Here is a 21340-nt window from a genome sequence, read left to right as displayed (position 1 = left end):
GGAGTCTTTTAATTTCATATAGCTCGAGGAAAAATTGTCCCTCTGCAATTGGTCCCTTCTATGAGGAAAATTATCTCTCTGTTGAAACATATGTATTTGAGATTTACAACAAGAGATGATAGTACTGCTTATGGTTTCCTGAATTTTAAACTAAGCAAAAATTGTCCCTCTGCAATTGGTTCCTTCTATGAGGAAAATCATCTCTCTCTGTTGAAACATCTGTATTTGAAATTTACAACAAGAAATGATAGTACTGCTTATGGTTTCCTGAATTTTAAACTAAGGATTCTAAAGCAAATATTTCTGCCAGTTTCTAGCGATATATTTCCATCTCTGCTACCGTATTTTAAGGTTTCAATTTATAAGATTGTATTTGTGGTAGGAAAATACTGCTGCTTTGAGGACTACTCTTCATCTGCATAAGAAAAACACAACTGGTTAAGAGATAAAATTGGTATCCCATTCTTGAGGATAGGGATTGGGCACTTTAAAAATAAAAAATTTAAAAATCCCAGTAACAACAATACTGCAAGAAAATAAATTTAAATGGAATAATTCATTTGAAAAAAAACAGAACTTTCAATACACCACACGTGTGTTTCTTTATTTATCATTTAATTCATTGATACAAGATAGGCTATGTTGTATGTGATTCTAATATTGATATGCGAGTTCTGTACAGGCCCAAAGCCATCGTCTTCATGCTGACTAGTTACAATTTTTGAAAATTACATATATCATATAATACAGATAACTAAAATAGTCTGATAGGAAAGAGTCACTCCCACATATCTTTTAATTCCTCTCTTTTTTTCAATAGAATGCTTCCTTTGACTATCTATATAAACAGTAAATTATGGGCATTTTACATCAAAAATTAAAAAAAGCCATTTGGAAGTTGCCACTAGGGTAGACCAAAACAGATCACAGGAAAGACCTCACTACCAAAATCATCCAAGCACTTTCAACAAAATTGCCATTTCGGTAAATACAGTATGACTAATAAAAATTCATGTCGCATTAAAAATCATAAATCCAGCCTTTCAGCACACAGAAAGAATCACAAACATAATGACCCCTAAAGCAGGGATTCCTCATTCCAGTAATTCTTTATTATTTTATTAAACATTTATTCAAAAGAATATAATAAAGTTCTTATTAGAAAAACAGGGAATTGATGCCACAGATAGGCACCTATGAATACATAAGATGATATAACCTATATTATGAAGCACTATTCTGTGCCTAGTGTGTTCTACTTGTCTGGCTCCTTCAACATTTTCTATTCAAACAATGTTTTCATCACCCAAAGGGGTTTTGATATTGTGGTATGACTCAACATAACAGATGCCTTCAACTAGACAAAATCAGAATATCTTAAAATACTTATGTACAACGGATAAAAGCTTTCTGTGTATTGCTGTACCTTATTGTCAAGTAAAACTGTGATCAGCAATCTAATCTAGGCTTGACACGAAGATTTAATCCATCTTCAGTCATATGGAGGGTCAGTGAGGGACGATATTTCACTTCCTTACCTTCAACAGCTTCAAATTTGAAGAAACGTACAAGCACAGCAGCAAAAATCTTCATTTGCATGTATGCAAAGTCCTTGCCAAGACAAATGCGAGGTCCAGCCTGTAAGTCAAGCACACACCTTATCGATTTCAAGGCATTACCTTAGGTACTTTTGAAAAGATTAACTATCAGGGTTAGGAGACTTACCTGAAATGCAGTGAATTTGAATGGTGATTGAGGCGTAAAAACTCCATTCTGAAGCCACCTCTCTGGCCTAAACTCCTCTGCGTCACTGCCCCAGAGGTATGTCATTCTTCCCATTGAGTAAGGGACATAATTGATTATATCACCTTTCTTGACTTTGAATCCATCGGGAAGGATGTCATCAGAAACTACATATTTTCCATCCTGCAAATTGTGTTTTGTCAATTTATGATGAGCCATACTCTTTGATCTTTAAATCAATATTATATGTGTTTTGTCAATTTATGATGAGCCATACTCTTTGATCTTTAAATCAATATTAAATGGAGAACGATGATGAATATAGGAGGTATTCTATTCAAAAGGTACAACCATTTCTGCACTTCTAATTTAAGCATAGGAATCCAAAAATCAAATGAACTTATCCATACTTTTGAAGTCATAAAAGAAATTGGTTTGGGCAAACCCGCAAATGCAATGAAAATATTAATATAATATTACACTATATATCCTCTATCCTAACTAATGGAATTCCAGTGCATGCTAACAAGAGGAGAAACAAGACTAACAAGACACAATTATTGATGGGCAATGATCAGTCAAAAGAATGTTGGAGATATACTCAAATGACCGAACATTAATACGCGTCTTACCACAGGAACAGCTGGGTGTAGGCGCAAGACTTCTGATAAAGCTGCTTGAAGATAGTGCATGTTATCCAATACTGATTGTGTCAGACTTTGAGAAAACATACTTATAGATTCTTCAATTGACATACATTCATTTTCCTTGACCAGGCCACAAATTTCTTGCAGAATTTTTCCTTCAACATCTGGACTTTTGCAAAGCAAATGCAAAAACCAACAAAGGGTAACTGCTGTTGTGTCCCGGCCAGCTATCATGAAATTCAGAATAATATCTCGGAGATACTTGTCCGAGCAATTCTCTGGGTGTTTCTCACTCAATGCAATAAAGCGAGACAATATATCTGGTTTTACCTGTAAAAATATTTGAACCCAGTGACAAAGAAACAAGGTCATGAGTTCCAGCAATAAACTAGTCAGAGAAAATGTGAAAAGAACAATTAGATAGTCTGCTTGTGGCATAAGTTACTAAGACAGGTGTGAGGATTCTCTTACATAGTTATTTTGGACGGAAATCTCCTTTCTTCTCTTCTGAATGACCTTGTAGACAAAATCATCCACTGTTTTGATGCTTTCCTTCATGGTGACTTCTGACCCAATATTGAAGTATCGTTTTAATTTCCAAGAAAGATCAACATAACGCCACAAAAGCATAGCATTTGCAGCATCAAAAGCCTCTGCAAAAGATGCCTCTGCTCCAGAGTTGGCCTTTGATAAGCTGTTGATTTCCACCCCAAAGCCCAGTTTGCAGATTGCATCCATTGTTGATTTCAGTAAAAGACCCTATTGCCATTTATCGCTGTCAAATTGTGATTCTGCCCCATACTATTTTGCCAGAGTATTCACACAAGGATATATAAAGAAATACAGAGAGAAATTAATGTGATAAGAACTCCCATCTTAGGGATGCCCTCTAGCAATAGTTTGTAATCCATCACATGGATATCAACTGCCATCCCAAAAGGGCCCTGGGGGCTGATATGAGTAATCGTTTTCTCACAGGGCACATCGCCTTCTTCCTTGGAATTTCAAGAGGCAACCATTGGTCCATTAACACAAAAGTCATTGGTAACTTGTTAGTAAGTCTTGAAACTGCAATTTCATATATATAGTTTGAACTTTGAGGCCTCAGAGATCCTTTCTGAATATCTAAATGGAGAGTAGCTCAAGCATCAACTATTTTTAATTATCCAGGAAGTCATGGAATCCATTCCCACTTTCTGAATATCTAAATGGAGAGTAGCTCAACCATCAACTATTTTCAATTATCCAGGAAGTCATGGAATCCATTCTCACTAAGGCCTACAGGTTTACTAGCTGCTATTTTGGCTGGCAGTGAATACAGCCATCCCTCCAGAAAGCCATAGGGTGCTGGTAAGGTACTAGCTTCCTGGACAATGATCAGTCAAAAGAATGCTTGTGATACCTAAATGACCTTAGAAATATACGCGTTTTACACAGGAACAGCTGAGTGTAAGCGCAAGGCTTCTGATAAAGCAGCTTGAAGATAGTGCATGTTATCCAATACTGTGTGCGTCAGACTTTGAGAAAACATAATTAAAGATTCTTCAATTGACACTATATTCATTCTCCTTGACCAGGTCACGAATTTCTTACAGAGTTTTTCCTTCAACATCAGGATTATTGCAAAGAAAATGAAAAAACCAACAAAGGGTAACTGCAATGTGTCCCGGCCAGCTATCATGAAATTCAAAAATAATATCTCGGAGATACTTGTCCGAGTAATTCTCTGGGTATTTCTCACTTAATGCAGGAAAGCGAGACAGTATGTCTGGCTTTACTTGTAAAAATATTTGAAGCCAGTGACACAGAAACAAGTTATCGAGTACCATCAATTAACTAGGTCTCGAGTACCAGCAATTAACTAGTCCGAGAAAATGTGAAAAGAACGATTAACGTCTGACATAAGTTCCAAACCAAGACTAAGACTGGTGTGAGCATTCTCTTACATAGTTATTCTGATAGTTATTCTGGACGGAAATCCCCCTTTCCTCTTCCGAATACCTTGTAGACCAAATCTTCCACTGTTTTGATGCTTTCTTTCATGGCGACTTCTGACCCAATATTGAAGTGAAGTTTTAATTTCCATGCAAGATCAACATAACGCCACAAAAGCATAGCATTTGCAGTATCAAAAGCCTTTGCAAAAGATGTCTCTGCTCGAGAGTTGGTATTTGATAAGCTGTTGATCTCCAACCCAAAGCCCAGTTTGCAGATTGCATCCATTGTTGATTATAGTAAAAGACCCTACTGACATTTATCGCTGTCAATTTATGGTTCTGCACCATACTATTTTTTCCATAGAGTATTCACACAAGGATATATAGAGACATACAGAGATTAATGTGAAAAGAGATCTCCTCTGAGGGACATGATCTGTAGCAATAGCTTGTAATCCATCACATGGATAGCAACCGCCCAAGAGAGCCCTTAGGGACGATATGAGTACTTGTTTTCTCAAAGGGCACTTCCCATTGTTTCTTGGAATTTCAGGAGGCAAACATTAACACAAGAGTCAGTGGTTACCTCTTTGGCAATACGTTTTGAAACCATGACTTCAAACTTTTATATATATGGTTTAAAGAAAAGTCTTGGATCCTCTCATCTTCTATATATCACATATCACGATGGGATAATTCAACCATCAGCCATAATCTCCATGGGAGAATGTACTCAATTAGATTTGAACTTGTGACTTAAGAACTTTATGTGTCATCTGTGTTAGCAACATAAATGAGGTGAATGGTAGTGAATTGTTCTAATCCTCAAAGGTTAGCGCAATTAATTGTCATTCACCTCAAATATATTGGGGATGCAGGGTCTTATGTCACAAGTTCAAATCTAATTAAGTCCATTGGAGTTACCAATAGTGATTGTGGTTGATGATTGAACTACCCCATCTAAATATTTGGAAGATGAGGGGATCTCGAGGCTATATATAGGCCCTATGGATAGCTTGGTTAGTTCAACCCTTTCCACTATGGTGTAATTCTCAAGGCGGTCATAGAATCCATTCTCACTAAAGCCTACAAACTTACTAGTTGTTATTGAGGTCTACTAGCTGCTATTGTGGTTGGCAATGAATACAACCATCCCGGTGGAAAACCACAAGGTGGTGGTAAGGTAGTAGCTTACTCACTTTGAACACTTCATACAGCCAAAATTGATATAAAACTGCAAGGTGTTGATACGGTACTGCTTCCTCATTTTTAACACTTTGTAGACCAGAAATATGCGTGAGAGAGAGTAAGAGAGGGTAAGTTAATAAGTAAACAATACAACTTATTTTCAGTTGAATTTTTTTCTTATGGTTTTGACTCATATTAAGATGATATAAATCATTAAATTTCAAGGCTGGAACTTAACATTACTGAAAAAAGACAATCACCAAAAACTTGTAAAACAAAATCACCAAAACATTGTGAAAAAAGACAAAATCACCCAAAAAAAAATAGTAAAAGAAAATCACCAAAACATCTAGAGTGGAACTTTAATTTACTGAAGGCAAAAAAAACACTAGAAATTGAGCTTGTCCACTTATTAACTCACTCCATACACCAGAGGGGAAAAGAACAAATACAATTTTAAATATAAATTTTCAGCATGCACAAGTGTTAGGGTAGTTAGGTAAACTTGACTTGATCAAGTTACCAAAGGTTTTCAAGCTCCAGATTTATGGGAATCCATGGTTTTGCCCATAGAATTCATATAATGTATAATAGGCAGAAACACTTCATGTTAATTTATCGTTCACTTCATGTTAATTTATCGTTTGGGGCCACTGGGATCCAAAACAATGGTGTATTTAAACAATTCTTCCTATTTCATGATCTTAACAACTGGTATCAGAGCCTAGTGAATATGAGAGTTGTGGTTGAAGTTTAGTGTGTTGATTAGAGCCTGGAGTTGAGAGTGAAGTGTGAATGGACTGGTAAAGTAAGTGTGAGGACTAGTGAATTAGGTTTTAGAGATCCTGGAGAAGCTGCTAGGAAAATATTGTGCATTATAGTAAAAGGCTATAGTGGCCATGACAAAGGAGAATGATGACCACTAAATTGATTTTAGTTGTATTAATGAGAGATTGCACAGAGATTACTTCTTTTGGTTTCACGATCCTAACACAGAAATGAAATGAAGAAATGCAATTTTAACTATAATTTTTCAAAGAAAATGAGCAGATAGGCAAAGGATTTATCATGCCTGCATCTCTACTGCTTGCTTTGCTCCAGAAGCCTCCAAAAGAATTTTGGAAAGTTTCACTACATTCTCTCGGAAAGCAACACTGCTGGAGTCCTTCAACATTTTGGTGGAGAACTCAAAACTAGCTAATTTTCGCTGTTGTCGCCACTTCTCACCATCAACGCTGAAAATGCCATCCCCGAGAAGGTCTTCCATAATATCATGGGTGAACTTTCCCTATGAATTTTTCAAAATTACATTAATCACAACCACAAAGATAAAACCATGGTTGAACTTTCCCTATGAATTTTTCAAATTTACATTAATCACAACCACACATATAAAACTATGGCTAGATATATCTGAAGCAATCACTTCCATGTAACAGAAGCTGACCTTGACGTAGTTTGCAAAATTAAATCTAAGAATGTGCTCCACATTTGCAGGATCCGTTGTATAAACGTAGCTGAAAGTAGGATAAGTTATCCTGTAAGTTTTGTAGCGTCTGTGATGATCACAAAGATAGTCATGTAAGCGTTTGAAATTGATGATGTGAGAGACAACGGTTGCAGCCACAGGATGGCACAGGTCACCACTCCATTTCATTTTGAAATACAGTATCACCAACAAAGCCAGCGCTATTGACGCTGTCGCATATTCTACGCTCCAATCCATTGTTTCTTCTGGTAAGACAGACATGAATGTGATGAAATGAAATGGGTTCAGGGAATTGTCTGGATTATGCTACTTTAGGAAAAAAAAAAAAAGACTTTGGTGCAAGGAATTGTAACCCTCTGCATGCCAGACTTGCTTGGAAGAGGTAGAGTCTATGTGGGGAACTTCCATGCGCTGAACGGTGAACCAGGTGTCATGCCTGTGCTCAGCCCAAAATTATAGATCACTGTCAAATTGCATGTTACAGAATATCTTATTCGAATAAGTGTGGTCCAGCAGGGCTTGAAAGTGACTTACCCCGTTAAGTGTGTCTCCTACTAGTTGTCCGTATCATAAAATAAAGTTTAAGATGTTTAAATTTTATAGAAAGTGATATCATCAAATTTATCTTATTATATATTTTGCATTGCGAAAAATAAATTATTACATTTTGTTAAATTATAATTTTATTTTTATTTATTATGAAATTTTTTATATATATAGATATATTTTGGGCGATCAATATGATTTATTGAAAAAAAAAATATATGATTATTCTTAATATAAATTTTAATTTTTATTATTATTATTAAAATTATGGGATGAAAAATGAATTTTCAATATTTATCTTATAATAATTAAATTACATTTTTATCTTTCACATATAAATCAATAAAAAATTAATATTTTTTTTTAACATTAAAACTAATCTCAATATAAACGTAATTTAAAACTAATTCAACAAAATTAAATTCCTTTTAAACCTTTAAAAAAACAAAACGACCACTAATTTATGAGAAAGAAATGAGTCACCAATGCTAAATAAAACAAGCTACATAGTAGCTAAATAAAACAAACTACATAGTAGTTAAATAAAACAAGCTACATAGTTGTTAAATAAAACAAAGCTACATAGTAAGGAGTACATGCTGCCACATTTAAAAATAGTGAAATTAAAATATAATATTATAAAAAATTGGAAAAATAGAAGTCTATATAAATACATGTAGAAACGGAAAACAAAAACTAAGAAAAAAAGAAAGTAAAATTAGAATATTAGAAAAATATTTACAATAACATGTTTAATACAATATAAAACAAAATACCTTTAATATAGAAAATCTTAAATAAAATAACATAAAGTGTATATACATGTAGAAACTGAAAAAGAAAAATAAGAAAAAAAGGTAAAATTAGAATATTAGAAAAATATTTACAATAACATGTTTAATACAATATAAAACAAAATACATTTAATATAGAAAATCTTAAATAAAATAACATAAAGTGTTTATACATGTAGAAAGTGAAAACAAAAATAAGAAAAAAAAGGTAAAATTAGAATATTAAAAAAATATTTACAATAACATGTTTAATAAAATATAAAACAAAATTCCTTTAATATAGAAAATCTTAAATAAAACAAGGAGCCACTGTTGTGGCGCGAGTCCCTGCTGGTTAAGAGAACAGTTTGGTGAGTTATTATTATGAGATTTAATTTGTGTTTAATTTGCATTATCATCAAAGCTGGTTTGCATTACTAGTGTGTTGTAGGCATGCTTACTTGTATTAAGATTTAGTGAATTGGATAGCGAATTGTTGTATGGACTTTTTGACTTTATGCAAAGAGTGAAATATAATGAACTTTGCGTTTGTTAAGTAAGAATTGTGATAAATGTAAGATTAGTTTTAGATGTAATTTTCCAATGTGTCATGATTTAAAAAATGTTTAGATTAATAATTAAAATGTAATAAAATTTAAGAGTGAATCATGGAAAACTTGAGGGAAAAAAACTATAAAAGGTAATAATAATGCATTATAATGTATGAAGAATTAGAGAGTGTTAAAGTAAGTTATGTATTTTAATAAGCACAGGGTATAAAATATATTTAAATGCATAATAATGAATTCATGGTGCACAAAACATAGAATTTTGTTATTTTTTTACATTTGAATATTATGGAAATATTCATAAAATGATAATGAGCAAATAAACATTATTATGAATATAAATTTGTTAATTAAATTCGTGGTGGAGAGTGTTCAATATTTAGATAAATCATTCTCGAAAGTCAAAGAAGAACTTAAGCAGTTAAAAATTATGGAGTCTTGAACCCATGATTGAAAGATTAGATATCTAGTAACATGTTTGGACATAAGTGATACCATTCAGGTTAATGTCAATGATTGGGGAATTATTCCATGGTCAAAGAACAAAAGATATATTTATTTAAAAATATTGTTTATCATAACTTTAGTGTGAACTTTAAATTTGTCCAATTACTAATTAGCAAAGAAAATAAACCCTGCATCTAATTTCTAATTAGTAATTTGTTGTATTTAATTAATAATTTGTTGTGATGCAAAAGGACATGAGTTTTGGTGTTTTTTATAGTTTTGGGTTAGTAAATATAGCATCTAAGTACAATAGCAAAGTAATTTTGATAAGTTTATTTTATAAATTAAAAACTAAAATAAACAGATTAAAATTAAAAAAACATTTAAACTTTACGAGTTGAAATGTAAATTGATCATGATCTGCAAGAAAAAATTCATTATCTTTTGGTGTTGTATACTCTTGCTTTCTGCAATATCTGTGTTCCATTTAAGTAAGTTAGTTTTTTATTGAAATTTTTTTGAAGTATGATGAAAGGACTTACGTCACAGATAAACAGATGCCATTAAACATAGTTGTTTTTCTATTTTGTGATTATCTTAATTAGGGAGTATAGTTTAATATAATTCATTTATTTGGCATAACATAAGCATAGCAGGTATGATGACATATAGAATGACGAAAAATGCTATAATTGAAAATAATAAAAGAATGGAGATTGACTATACCACTTCAAATTACTCTATTTATTAGTTAGAAATAATGTTTTAACAGCTTGATTTTTTAAAACTTATTATGTTATTAAACTTTATACGTGGTGACAAAAAAGGCTTACCTTGGCATAAGCTAATTATTGCAGGTTAATACAACTGGGAGAAATGATATTACATGTTATAAATTATGAAAATCATATTCAATTAATATTGTTTTAAAAAATACATAAAAGTTCATTTCAATGTGGGAATCTTTTTATTCAAGGAATTTTATTTCTTTGTGATTGGAAGTGTAATCTTTCCATTATGAATACTGAATAATAAAAATATTATAGGAAATTTATACTTAGTTAAAACTATAAATAATTTAATACTTATAATTAAATATGAATAGATAACCAGTATTTAATATTATATGGGTAATTTAAATCATAAAATGCATTATTTATTTAAACATCAAAGATAGAGTGTGATATTATAATTAAATAAAAACAAATAATAATAATATTTTTATATTGGATCAGAGATATTTAAATTTAATTATAATTGGCATGTCTATCATGATTAATAATAGTAAAAAGTGTTTAATCACAATTAACATGGTTGTGATGCTAATGCATGGTCATCTCGCTAATCCATGGTCAAAATGGTCAATCATCATTAAAATGGTGAATGATGGTAAAGCGTGCCCAATGTAGTTAACAAATATTAAAAATAAACAAACCCAACTATTAAATAAATGAGTTCAAGTAACTAAATATAGTAGATAGAAAATGGTGAATGATGGTAAAGCATGACCAACATGGCTATCAAATATTAGAAACAAACAAACCCAAATATTAGATAAATGATTTCAAGTAACTAAATATAGTAGATAGTAATTTATATTTATGAAACTTGTTCAAATTGAATTATAACATTGATTTTCTACATAAAATCAAATATATAACACATAAAGAGTCTAATTTATTAAACATTAGCATAATGAATCAAGAGCCATAGAGACAAAATAAAAACTGCCAATGCCAATTTTTATCATCTAATAATTAATGCAACATTCCACTAGATGAATGTTCAAATACAAGATGATCATTTAAGAACATAGGATTTGTGTTGTAACATTTTGTCATTCTGTCAATACAATGTCATTTTGTCAGCAATGACAGCACTTCATTCCAAGTCTCCATGTTTCAAAAATTTCAGTTGAAGGGGATCCCATGGAATTTGCAGAAATTTATGCTTCTTTGTACCAGCTTAGCTGCTGAATTTTAACAAGATCATTTCCAGACTTTCCTAGAATGGCTGCAACTGTGCGTTCAGATGTTACAACTTCAACTGTAGTTTTTGTGATAAGCTCACCAGCTGCTGTCACACTGCCAAAGGTGATATACAATGCCAGGGACATTAGTACAGAAATAGTGATCAGCAAAACCACCATGATAGCAGCAATTGACAAAATTTTGCAAATGTTGTGTACCTTTCAAATGTGGCAGAAGTCCGTTGACGAAGAATTGGGTCCTCAAACTCAGAGAAATTGCCAATACTATTTATATTGCGATTTGACTGAATTTTGAAACAAAGCATATAGTTAGTACTACAGGGGTTGGTGTTTGCAGACAGATTTATGGTTAATTATCTTAAATAGAAATTTAATTGCAGCAAGGAATCTGCTTTTGTTCTAAGAAATCAAAATCAAAAAGTAGCAACAGAGGGACAGTAGACGAATTGTTGGCAAATGTTGGAAAATGTCGGAGGGAGATCAAGAACTGCATACAAAATGGGTGCACTTGTTTACTCCTAGAACGGAAGGTTGCTTTGTTGACTAAAGCTGTATAAGACTAAAACACATGCCTAAGATGGCTTGTTGCAGCTTTGCAATGTTGACGAGATCTCTTTTGATTTGCAAAAACAATTTATTAGAAAGTGAGTATTGTACATACCTGAACCAACTGATCAGTTACGAAAGCACACCGAGGAAGCTGTTCTCTTTGTAATATTCTAATATTGGCAGCTGTTGTGTGCCTCATATCAGAAGTCAGTGCAGCACCCCTGCCAATTAGACAACACAATTTCAAAATAAGATCAAGTTGCTGAAACATACTTTGTCATATGCAATCCTATTACTAGTTACAGAACTGTATCTGCGATCAAACTTCAGATTCACGCTAACTAGCTAAACATGAGAATGCAGAAGGAGAGATCAAAAGTGTGAGGCTACAAAGCCATAAACTTCTGGAACAAGGCTTGCAACACGTGCTTTTCAATGAGATCTAATAGAAACATTGGCTGAAAATATTGCACAATGCTGAGGATGTAGGCAATTATGAGATTGGCATTGTTTTAGTATAGAACAAAGGGGCAAAATGGTGCAACAAAATGCAAACAACCGACTAGAAATTTTAGGCACGGGTTTCATAAAAAGGTTTAAGTCCCCTTGCCGAAGTACTCCAAAGGTAGCTTTTGCATACACGACACTGTGTGTGAAGTGCAGTTCAAATCATATAAAAAATGAAATGGGTTGAGGTAAACTTACTGCTTGGACATTCTTTATCATGCTTATTTTAAAAGCTTGCATCATTTTATTTATTATTTCTAAATAACTATGTGTCATGATCTTTCTTTTTTTATTCTCAAGTCAAATGAATGCAATTAAACTAAAACAGAATGCACACAGAATCCAGACTAACACATAGGAAAGTTTTAGAGACATATATGAAAAACCAACTGAAGCACAAAATAAACGTACTTTCACGTTGAACTCTGACCGGTTCTGTTTTAGAAGATAAAGAATTGCAAAAAAGTCATTTGTATCTATATCCGAATCCAACAGAATTTGATGAGGTGCTCCATGTGATGGAAAAATTTGACAACTTAGGTAAGTTAACAGAAATATTTGGGAAAGAATAAAAACACGTGACATCATCATGATGCTCTCTCACGAGCTGCACTTTATATCATCAACTGCAGTTGCTCATGCAAATAAACTAGTTGAGTCAAAACAGTACTCAAATTATGCAAGACTGAAATAACATGGAAGTGTAACCTAAAACATCTCAATTCAATTTTGCATCTAATAATATCTTGATCCATAAATAAAACAAAGATGTCTGGATATGGTATTTGCAAAAAAACCTGAAATACTTGCAAACAGAAAGAAGCATCAAATACTTGCAGATTGTACTTGCCTTATGTGAGCAGGGAACAACACAATTTCAAAATAAGATCAAGCTGCTGAAAGGTATTTTATCATATGCAATGCTATTACTCGTTACAGAACTGTATCTGCGATCAAACTTCAGATTCACGCTAACTAGCTAAACATGACAATGCAGAACCATATTCATATTACTTTTGCATTTGTTCTGGATGTGAAGGGCAGCATGTTCCTGCATTTTGTAATCTGTAGAACAAATAGTTAGTTAGAATAAAATGATAGCATTGTAAATTGAAGAGAGGACATATTTGAGAGAAAACATGTTAAGGAGTTATGTGAACTAAGGTTTCTTGTGCAATCCTTATATCATGTACAATGTGTCAAAAGCTTGTTTAACATTAAAAAGAGTATTTGATTGACTAAAGCTGTATAAGAGTAAAACAGATCTCTAACATGGCTTGTTCCAGGTTTCCAATCTTGACAACATCTCTTTTAATTTGCAAAAACAATTTATTAGAAACTCAGTATTGTATATACCTGAACCAACTGATCAGTTTCGAAATCACACCGAGGAAGCTGTTCTCTTGGCAATATTCTAATATTGGCAGCTGTTGTATGCATCATTTCAGAAGTCACTGCAGCAGTGCTGCTAATTAGAGAACAAAATTTCAAAATAAGATCAAGCTATTCGAACGCACTTTATTTAAGATTAAAAGGAGTATTTGATTGACTAAAGCTGTATAAGACTAAAACACATGCCTAACATGGCTTGTTGCAGCTTTGCAATATTGACAAGATCTTTTTTGATTTGCAAAAACAATTTATTAGAAAGTGAGTATTGTATATACCTGAACCAAGTGATCAATTTCGAAAGCACACCGAGGAAGCTCTCCTCTTTGTAATACCCTAATATTGGTAGCTGTTGTGTGCCTCATATCAGAAGTCAGTGCAACACCCCTGCCAATTAGACAACACAATTTCAAAATAAGATCAAGCTGCTGAAAGGTATTTTATCATATGCAATGCTATTACTGGTTAGAGAACTGTATCTGCCATCAAACTTCAGATTCATGCTAACTAGCTAAACATGAAAATGCAGAACCATATTCATATTACTTTTGCATTTGTTCTGGACGTGAAGGCCAGCATGTTCCTGCATTTTGTAATCTGTAGAACAAACAATTAGTTAGAATAAAATGATAACATTGTAAATTGAAGAGAGGACATATTTGAGAGAAAACATGTTAAGGAGTTATGTGAACTAAGGCTTCTTCTGCAATACTTATAGCTGTATAAGAGTAAAACAGATCTCTAACATGGCTTGTTCCAGTTTTCCAATCTTGACGAGATCTGTTTTAATTTGCAAAAACAATTTATTAGAAACTCAATATTGTATATACCTGAACCAACTGATTAGTTTCGAAAGCACACTGAGCAAGGCGTTCTCTTGGTAATATTCTAATATTGGCAGCTGTTCTGTGCTTCATTTCAGAAGTCATTGCAGCAGTGCTGCTAATTAGACAACAAAATTTCAAAATAAGATCAAGCTATTCAAAGGTACTTTATCACATGCAATCCTATTACTGGTTACAGAACTGTATGTGTCATCAAACTTCATATTCACGCTAACTAGTTAAACATGGCAATGCACAAGGAGAGATCAAAACCATGAACCTACAAAGTCATAAACTTCTGAAATAAGGTTTGGACTTCAAATGATATAAAAAATGAAATGGGTTCAGATAAACTTACTGGTTTGAAATTCAGCATTGAGTCCGAGCAAGAATACCAATGGAATGAGTGGAAGCTACCGGAAATGTATATCAGTCATTGTGTACTTTGTGCTTTGTAGATTGGAAACCATGTGAGGCCAGAGGCTATTTAATGCATGCCACCATCATGAATGTAATTCTACATTCCTGTAATATACAGCACAAGTTTGGGGTCGTATATCTCTCCACTTCAATGCAGGGCTCATTGCAAAATAATGCCATATAAATGCATGTTACTGCCTAAATATGCATGATATATGCAGTAACTATGAAAGAGGGCACCCTCGTGATTAATGCCAAAAGACACTGTAAATGTACATGCGAAAGATCAAAATAAATGACAAAACAGAAATTGAGTAACAATGCAACATATATTATCTAAAGTGTTGGCTGAGCTGTGGTCCAAAGTTGACGGGTGGGAGTTTTCCACTGCTGGCCCAGGTTCAATTCCCAGTAAATGGAGCACTTGTATTTTACATAGGAATCCTTGGAGTAACATGCGCCCCAGAAGTGATAATCCATCGTGACCCAATCCCAGTATATACAGATAGATTCGGAAGTGGGCTGGGGGGGGGGAATGTATCCCTGATTCAAGCCAAAAAATAAAAGATGTTGTGTGATAAAAATATGGATATTATACATGCTACTTCCCTGTCCTAGGCACCCTCCTGCAAATATGTAACTATCTAAAAAGAGCACCCATGGGCTTGCTGACATGGAGCAATTTTAATTTTTAGCCAACACCCTCTGTGGGGCATCCATTTGAGAATTGTCTCTTAGCCTACTTTTGCATCATCTTAGCCTTAATCTATTCCAGTTATTTGTACCATTTTATTTTAAACCAGCATAGATTCATCTTAACCCTAGATCTATTAAGCACAAAGAGCGATATAAACAAACCCCCATGCAAATCTCTCAGCACTTAAAATATTTAGGGTTAAGAAGGATCTATGTTGGTTCTTTTCTTTCACTTTTTATACTGGCCCTTTTTTTTTAAACTAGATTTCGGATGTCATCAGGAATTTCATTTTAGTTGTATGCATGTTACACACATTACATGTCTCAGTAATGTAGAATGCACCTCACTTCTGTCTGTACAATCATAATTTGGAATCAAACTGTGGTTAATCAAGCTTGTAGCTAGCTCATTGCATGCTTATGAACCATCACACTCACCTGTTAGTGATTACTTCCAAGTTCCACCAGTGACTTCTACATGTAGTGATGGAAGTAAATAATGCAAATTCTTGGCCTCTAACCAAGCAAGAACGAGATTCTTAGTAATATGGACATCATCGTTGAAATCTAAAGTTCACTTGTATAAGTGGATGACCAAAGTATTGAGGTGCTCCAATGATTGTTTCTTTCTACATTGCGATCGATATGGATCATCGCAAAGTAACAAATCTCAAATAATTAAAGCATTGTGTTACACTAAAAAATGTCACCATGACTATTTACAGTTAGTATGGCTCTATCAACAGTCATGCTATCCTCTTAGGCAAGCCTTATGCCTCTGCTCTCCATGTCAAACTCCAAAAAGAGAGAAAGTCTTTATAAATGTATTTATCTCTGGGGACGCAGGTTCTCTCAACCTTACCTGCGGGTACGCACCCAATGTTCACAAAAGTTGCGTCTTTGGACGCTCTGTATGTAAAGGGGCAGGTGCGTCCCCCTGTAAAGGTTAAAATGCGCAAGTTTCATCTTTAAAAAGTTACTTGTGGTCATTTCTAGAGCATTCTAGAAGGTTGTTCGACGTGTATTGAGCGCCTCCAGATGGTTCATGCACTCCTACCAAAGAGGAACTTATCCCATCAATAAGGGAGCTATCCCATCCAAAGAGGGGATTATCCCATTGATGGTGGACCTGATTAACTTCCTCTTGAGCACTATAAATACAGGCATTGGGCCAGAAGGAGAAGAGGTTGAAAGCTATACATTTCTAAGGGTAAATGCTGCAAGAATTAGGACTCCCATTTAGAAGCTTGTGAGGAGAGATTGCCATCTTTGCTTGTTCTATTTGGAAGTGGGTGAGCTTTGTCAAAGTAAAGGAGAACTCTTGATGGACCCTGGGAGGGACTTGCACAACACCAAGGCTCAGGTTGTATTTGTTCCTTTTGTTACCTATTAATGCAAATGAGTCCATTCTTCTCAATAACTTGTTATTTATGAGTTATTTCATGTACTCCTTGGTCTATGTGTTAAATATGTTTTATTCTATGAGATTATCAAGTGCTATTTAATCATTTGATTGTTAGTGTATGCAGGTTTCAAAGTGAAGGAGGAGCTCATCCGGATCAGCGGAGCTGGACTGCTACAACAGCGTTGGATTACAGGTAGGATCTAAACACTTGATTTCCCGTATAGTAAATGCATGTTTAGAGAAGGATTGCTCTTGTTTGTCTTGTTTGTCACTAGAGAGTCTTAGGCTCCTAGGGAGGTTGGTTGTGTCCGCACAATCGACTCTTTCCGCCTGACACATTGACATAAAGAAGGAAATTTCTATGCCCCCACTATTGAAGGCTTTTCCAAAAAGGGGGATATTGTTATTGCAAATATTATTGTATAGATTCATAAAATTCAATCTTGGGTTCATTGTTAATAAAGAGTGCACAAGAATATTTGGTTCAAGATTCCTTATAGTCATATAGGGGAAATGTGAGAGAAGAATATTTGGTTCAAGATTCCTTATAGTCATATAGGGGAAATGTGAGAGAACAAATCAATTATGACATTACCTTCATCAACATGTGGTTGGAATTTGATTTCTAACTATACCACAACAACCCACTCATGGTTGGAAATGCAAACACTTTTATTATGAAACACTAGGGAGTCCATTATAGCCATGATCTAACCTTCCGACATGCAGAACATATAAGATTCTTCCACAGAACACATTATGATGTATGCATCCCTGTTACAAGATTAAAAGCCATAAGGACTACAGAACTTGAATCTTTGCTCAATTCACCAATGTTGAGCACATCTTGATGAATGTGCTTCATACATCTGAAGCTTATTCTTGTTTGATACAGGGCCAGAATTATAAGCACAAATGCAGATCGAAACCACACACCCCCAACAAGGCCCTCCAAACAAGACAGAATATTGACATCCAATTTTCTTAAGTGAAAAGCCAACCAAAATTATTCTAATTCTGCAACACAATATATTACAGAATATGATACAATCCCTACCACCTTAAGAGCACAAAACTATCAAGAAAAAAGAACCCATTAAATTTTAACTCCCTGGAAAATTTTCAGTCTGGTGCTTGAAGGAGAAAATGATTAAATAAACAAGGATAGTGATGTAAAGCATATAAATGGAGAATTACCTGTCCGCAATTGATAAACAGTGCTGCAAGCCGCTCTTCTGTCACCTAATTTGGCAGTATCCAGAAGAGTCATTAGTGTGACTTGATAACAATTGACAAAACTTCACTCGAAATTATCTATGATTTTGCAATCCCGCATATGTCGGTTGCCTATATATATACCAGTATTATTTTCAGTAAACATTGACAAGTCTAATTATAGGGCAATGAAAGGGAACCACTGGCACCAATAGTCCTACACTAAATTTTGAGTGTGTTTCTATCCATTGTCATGTTCAGATAACTCTCAAAACCAGGAATTAATCCCCCACTGCACCATAAATTAAATTCAATACAACAAAGCGCCTATGGTGCCATTGAAATCCCAAATTCTCTTATAACTTTCAAATGAAGACACTGTGTATGATTTGGGAGGTGACATTGAGGTGTATACGTGGCTTGAAAAACAAAAATAGCCTTCCAAGTGAGTGGCATACATATCCAAGAAGATAAGTTAAACATGGGCCTTGCATAACCAAGAAAACAAGTTAAACAATGCCCTTCGGCACCTAGACGGGCCAGCACATGCATGGGAGAAAGATGGATCACCAAACATCCCAGAGGATATTTAGTGCTCGGCATTCTGCTACTCAAATTCATCCTGACATAATACTCATACCAGTTTTAAAATTCCGGTTAAGAAAACGTCAATACGATAAAGGTGTTGTTACTGGAAGTTGTCTTGATACAACAGATGCAATGCTATTGAAAATTATTGTTTCCCTAATTTCTGCCATGAATTCACTTACCTGCTGATCAATATCACAAACATAAACTGTTCTTCTAACGCTGTCCTCCTGTTGAGCTCTGATGTTCCTACCGTTGAGCCTCCTTTTACCCTGATTGAAGCTGTTTTTCTTCTGATGCACCACCAAGTAAAACAGAACGTCAACAATGCAGCAGAAGATTCAAACTGAAGTGACAGATAGGAGAAGAATAAAAATAAAGTAACAGATAGAGGATAATCATAATGCCACAGTACGAAATCCTCGAAAGGATACGCCACTTTGATTTCTACTCAGCTTGCAAATTTAGGAGATAATCGTATTAATTTGTAATGAAATCCTTAACAAGTGTAAGGATATGCCACTTTGATTTTACTGAAAGCTTGAGAATTTAGGAGATAATCATATTAGCTTGGAATGAAATACTTTGATTTTTACAAAATGCTTGTGAATTTAGGAGATAATCATATTAGCCACATATGAAATCCTTAACAAGGGTTGTGCCATTTTGATCTTTACAAGTTTGAAAATGCAGGAGTTCGTTATGTTGGCGAGTAGTGAATCAAATCCTCAACCAGGAATATGTCATTTTGATTTTCAGCAATGTTGCAATGTAAGCTTGCAAATTTATGAGATATGCCATTTTGATTTTCAGTAAAATTACAGATCAAGCAGACATCATATAGACAACAAGGGAACACACGAAACACGCAAGCATGTTTAAGTAATATTAGTCCCAAAATGAGGACTATACCTCCCCATAGCCAACTTGGAGAAAGTTGAAGCTTTTGATACATGTAGCACTTTATAAGCCATTATTGTTTCACAATTATTGTGAATGTGAATTTCTTTTCTGAAAATTTTACTTCTAGAAAATTACAGCTACCCCTGACTTGTAAGGCATATAAATACCATCAAAATCACCCAGGAAATTTTACTTCTAGAAAATTACAGCTACCCCTGACTTGTAAGGCATATAAATACCATCAAAATCACCCAGGAAATACAATGAGAAGCGTTGTGAATGTGAAATTAAAACACCCTTTTTTAATTTTTCAGTATCTAGTATTAACTACCCTTGCACTTGTTTTTTTTTAACATTAAACATCACTCAGAAATTGCAATGCGATATCCCCCAGAAAAATGCAAAATTCCATGCAGATCAAAGAGGAAAATGATATACAAATCTTACCCTCCTGCCGTTATTAGCGAAGCTGCCATTGCCATTAAAAATAAAAGAAGGCGACCTGTGAGGCTGAGGAATGAACTCCTCGGCTAAAGGATTCAGTTTGGAGAGCAAATCTACAAGCCCCCGCATGTCGCCATTGAATCCGCCGTTCTTTTCAGCCCGGGAGAGATCAGGGGTTCGATTTCCGTAACTCGCCCCTTCGACGCTCACATTGTTCTCCACCAAAGCCATCGCGGTGTCTCAGATCCCACGAAATTCTCTGGTCTGCAACCTTTGAAGATATGCCGGGCGTGTCCTAAAATTAAAGGGTCAGATACACAGAAGCCCCTGTATAAAGGGCGATTGGGTCCATCCACAGAGGGGAATGTCCCTTATTGGGAAGGGCAGGCAGCAGGGCGTTTGTGGGTTTTTTCTTTGCCGAGGGTTTGAATTCAGCAGAGTTTTATTATTGATTCTTCTGCTTCCCAGGCTGCAGACATACAAGCCGGACCTGGAGCAGACATTTACCGAAATTTCCATAAAACCCATGCAGCTAAGACAAACCCTCAGTATTCAACCAGAATGCCATTAACTTATAATGCTCAAATAACCATGGACTCTTGCATGCAGGTAACAGAAACCCTCAGTATTTAACCAGAACGCCATACAGTAGCCGAACTTACCAAAGCCACACCGAGCAGGCAGGAACTCCACCGCAGACGAAAAATCGCACAGACTGCAGAGCTAAACAAGCAAGTAACAATACTCGAGCAGGCAGGAACTCCACCGCAGACAAAAAATCGCACAGACTGCAGAGCTAAACAAGCAAGTAACAATACCAATCCAAATGCCGCGAAGACAGTAAAACCCAAGCCGAACATTCCAGCATCTCGAGGAGGGACACCTGGCCGCCGATCAGACCACCAGAGCGCATGCAACCACGTGCCCCTCACGCGCGCCACGTGCCATTCGCCTCGATCCATGCGAAGTGCGTAATAAGACTCCCAATCCCTTCCGCCCCGTAAACCTTAGTTCGACTTAGGAAAAATCACAAATATTTGCAAAAATCGCGTCGGTCAACCCAAAGTTAGC

General features: G+C 34.8%; 3 protein-coding genes across 5 annotated transcripts; all 3 read right to left on the bottom strand.

Annotated features, from left to right (window-relative positions):
• Positions 1-1057: 1057 nt before the first annotated feature.
• On the bottom strand, positions 1058-7464 carry LOC149195499 (cytochrome P450 704C1-like). Its single transcript, XM_089405343.1, has 7 exons — positions 7358-7464; positions 6963-7249; positions 6588-6803; positions 2862-3149; positions 2376-2720; positions 1726-1926; positions 1058-1638 (listed from the first exon to the last, which is right to left on the bottom strand). Exons 1-7 carry the CDS (start codon positions 7410-7412, stop codon positions 1450-1452), a joined length of 1581 nt encoding a protein of 526 aa, XP_089261469.1. The 5' UTR covers positions 7413-7464; the 3' UTR covers positions 1058-1449.
• Positions 7465-11165: 3701 nt separating this feature from the next.
• On the bottom strand, positions 11166-12093 carry LOC149195498 (uncharacterized). Its single transcript, XM_089408422.1, has 3 exons — positions 11991-12093; positions 11528-11613; positions 11166-11423 (listed from the first exon to the last, which is right to left on the bottom strand). The coding sequence occupies exons 1-3, from the start codon at positions 12075-12077 to the stop codon at positions 11285-11287; spliced, it is 312 nt and encodes a 103-aa protein (XP_089264548.1). The 5' UTR covers positions 12078-12093; the 3' UTR covers positions 11166-11284.
• Positions 12094-14677: 2584 nt separating this feature from the next.
• LOC149195497 (polyadenylate-binding protein-interacting protein 10-like) lies at positions 14678-20760 on the bottom strand. 3 transcript variants are annotated; one of them, XM_089405341.1, is made up of 4 exons: positions 20273-20759; positions 19105-19215; positions 18317-18361; positions 14678-14713 (listed from the first exon to the last, which is right to left on the bottom strand). In XM_089405341.1, the coding sequence occupies exons 1-4, from the start codon at positions 20498-20500 to the stop codon at positions 14693-14695; spliced, it is 405 nt and encodes a 134-aa protein (XP_089261467.1). In that variant the 5' UTR covers positions 20501-20759; the 3' UTR covers positions 14678-14692. The 3 variants fall into 3 exon arrangements, with proteins under 3 accessions (XP_089261467.1, XP_089261466.1, XP_089261468.1); XM_089405340.1 differs by lacking the exon at positions 14678-14713 and adding an exon at positions 15067-15123 and having other exon boundaries at positions 20273-20760; XM_089405342.1 differs by lacking the exon at positions 14678-14713 and adding an exon at positions 18116-18136.
• Positions 20761-21340: the final 580 nt, after the last annotated feature.

Source organism: Pinus tabuliformis, chromosome 2_2 (assembly GCF_031772625.1).
Source record: "Pinus tabuliformis cultivar Carrire ecotype Pingquan chromosome 2_2, CPIR1, whole genome shotgun sequence".
NCBI classification, from domain to species: Eukaryota; Viridiplantae; Streptophyta; class Pinopsida; order Pinales; family Pinaceae; genus Pinus; species Pinus tabuliformis.
This window is presented reverse-complemented; position numbering and strand designations above follow the sequence as displayed.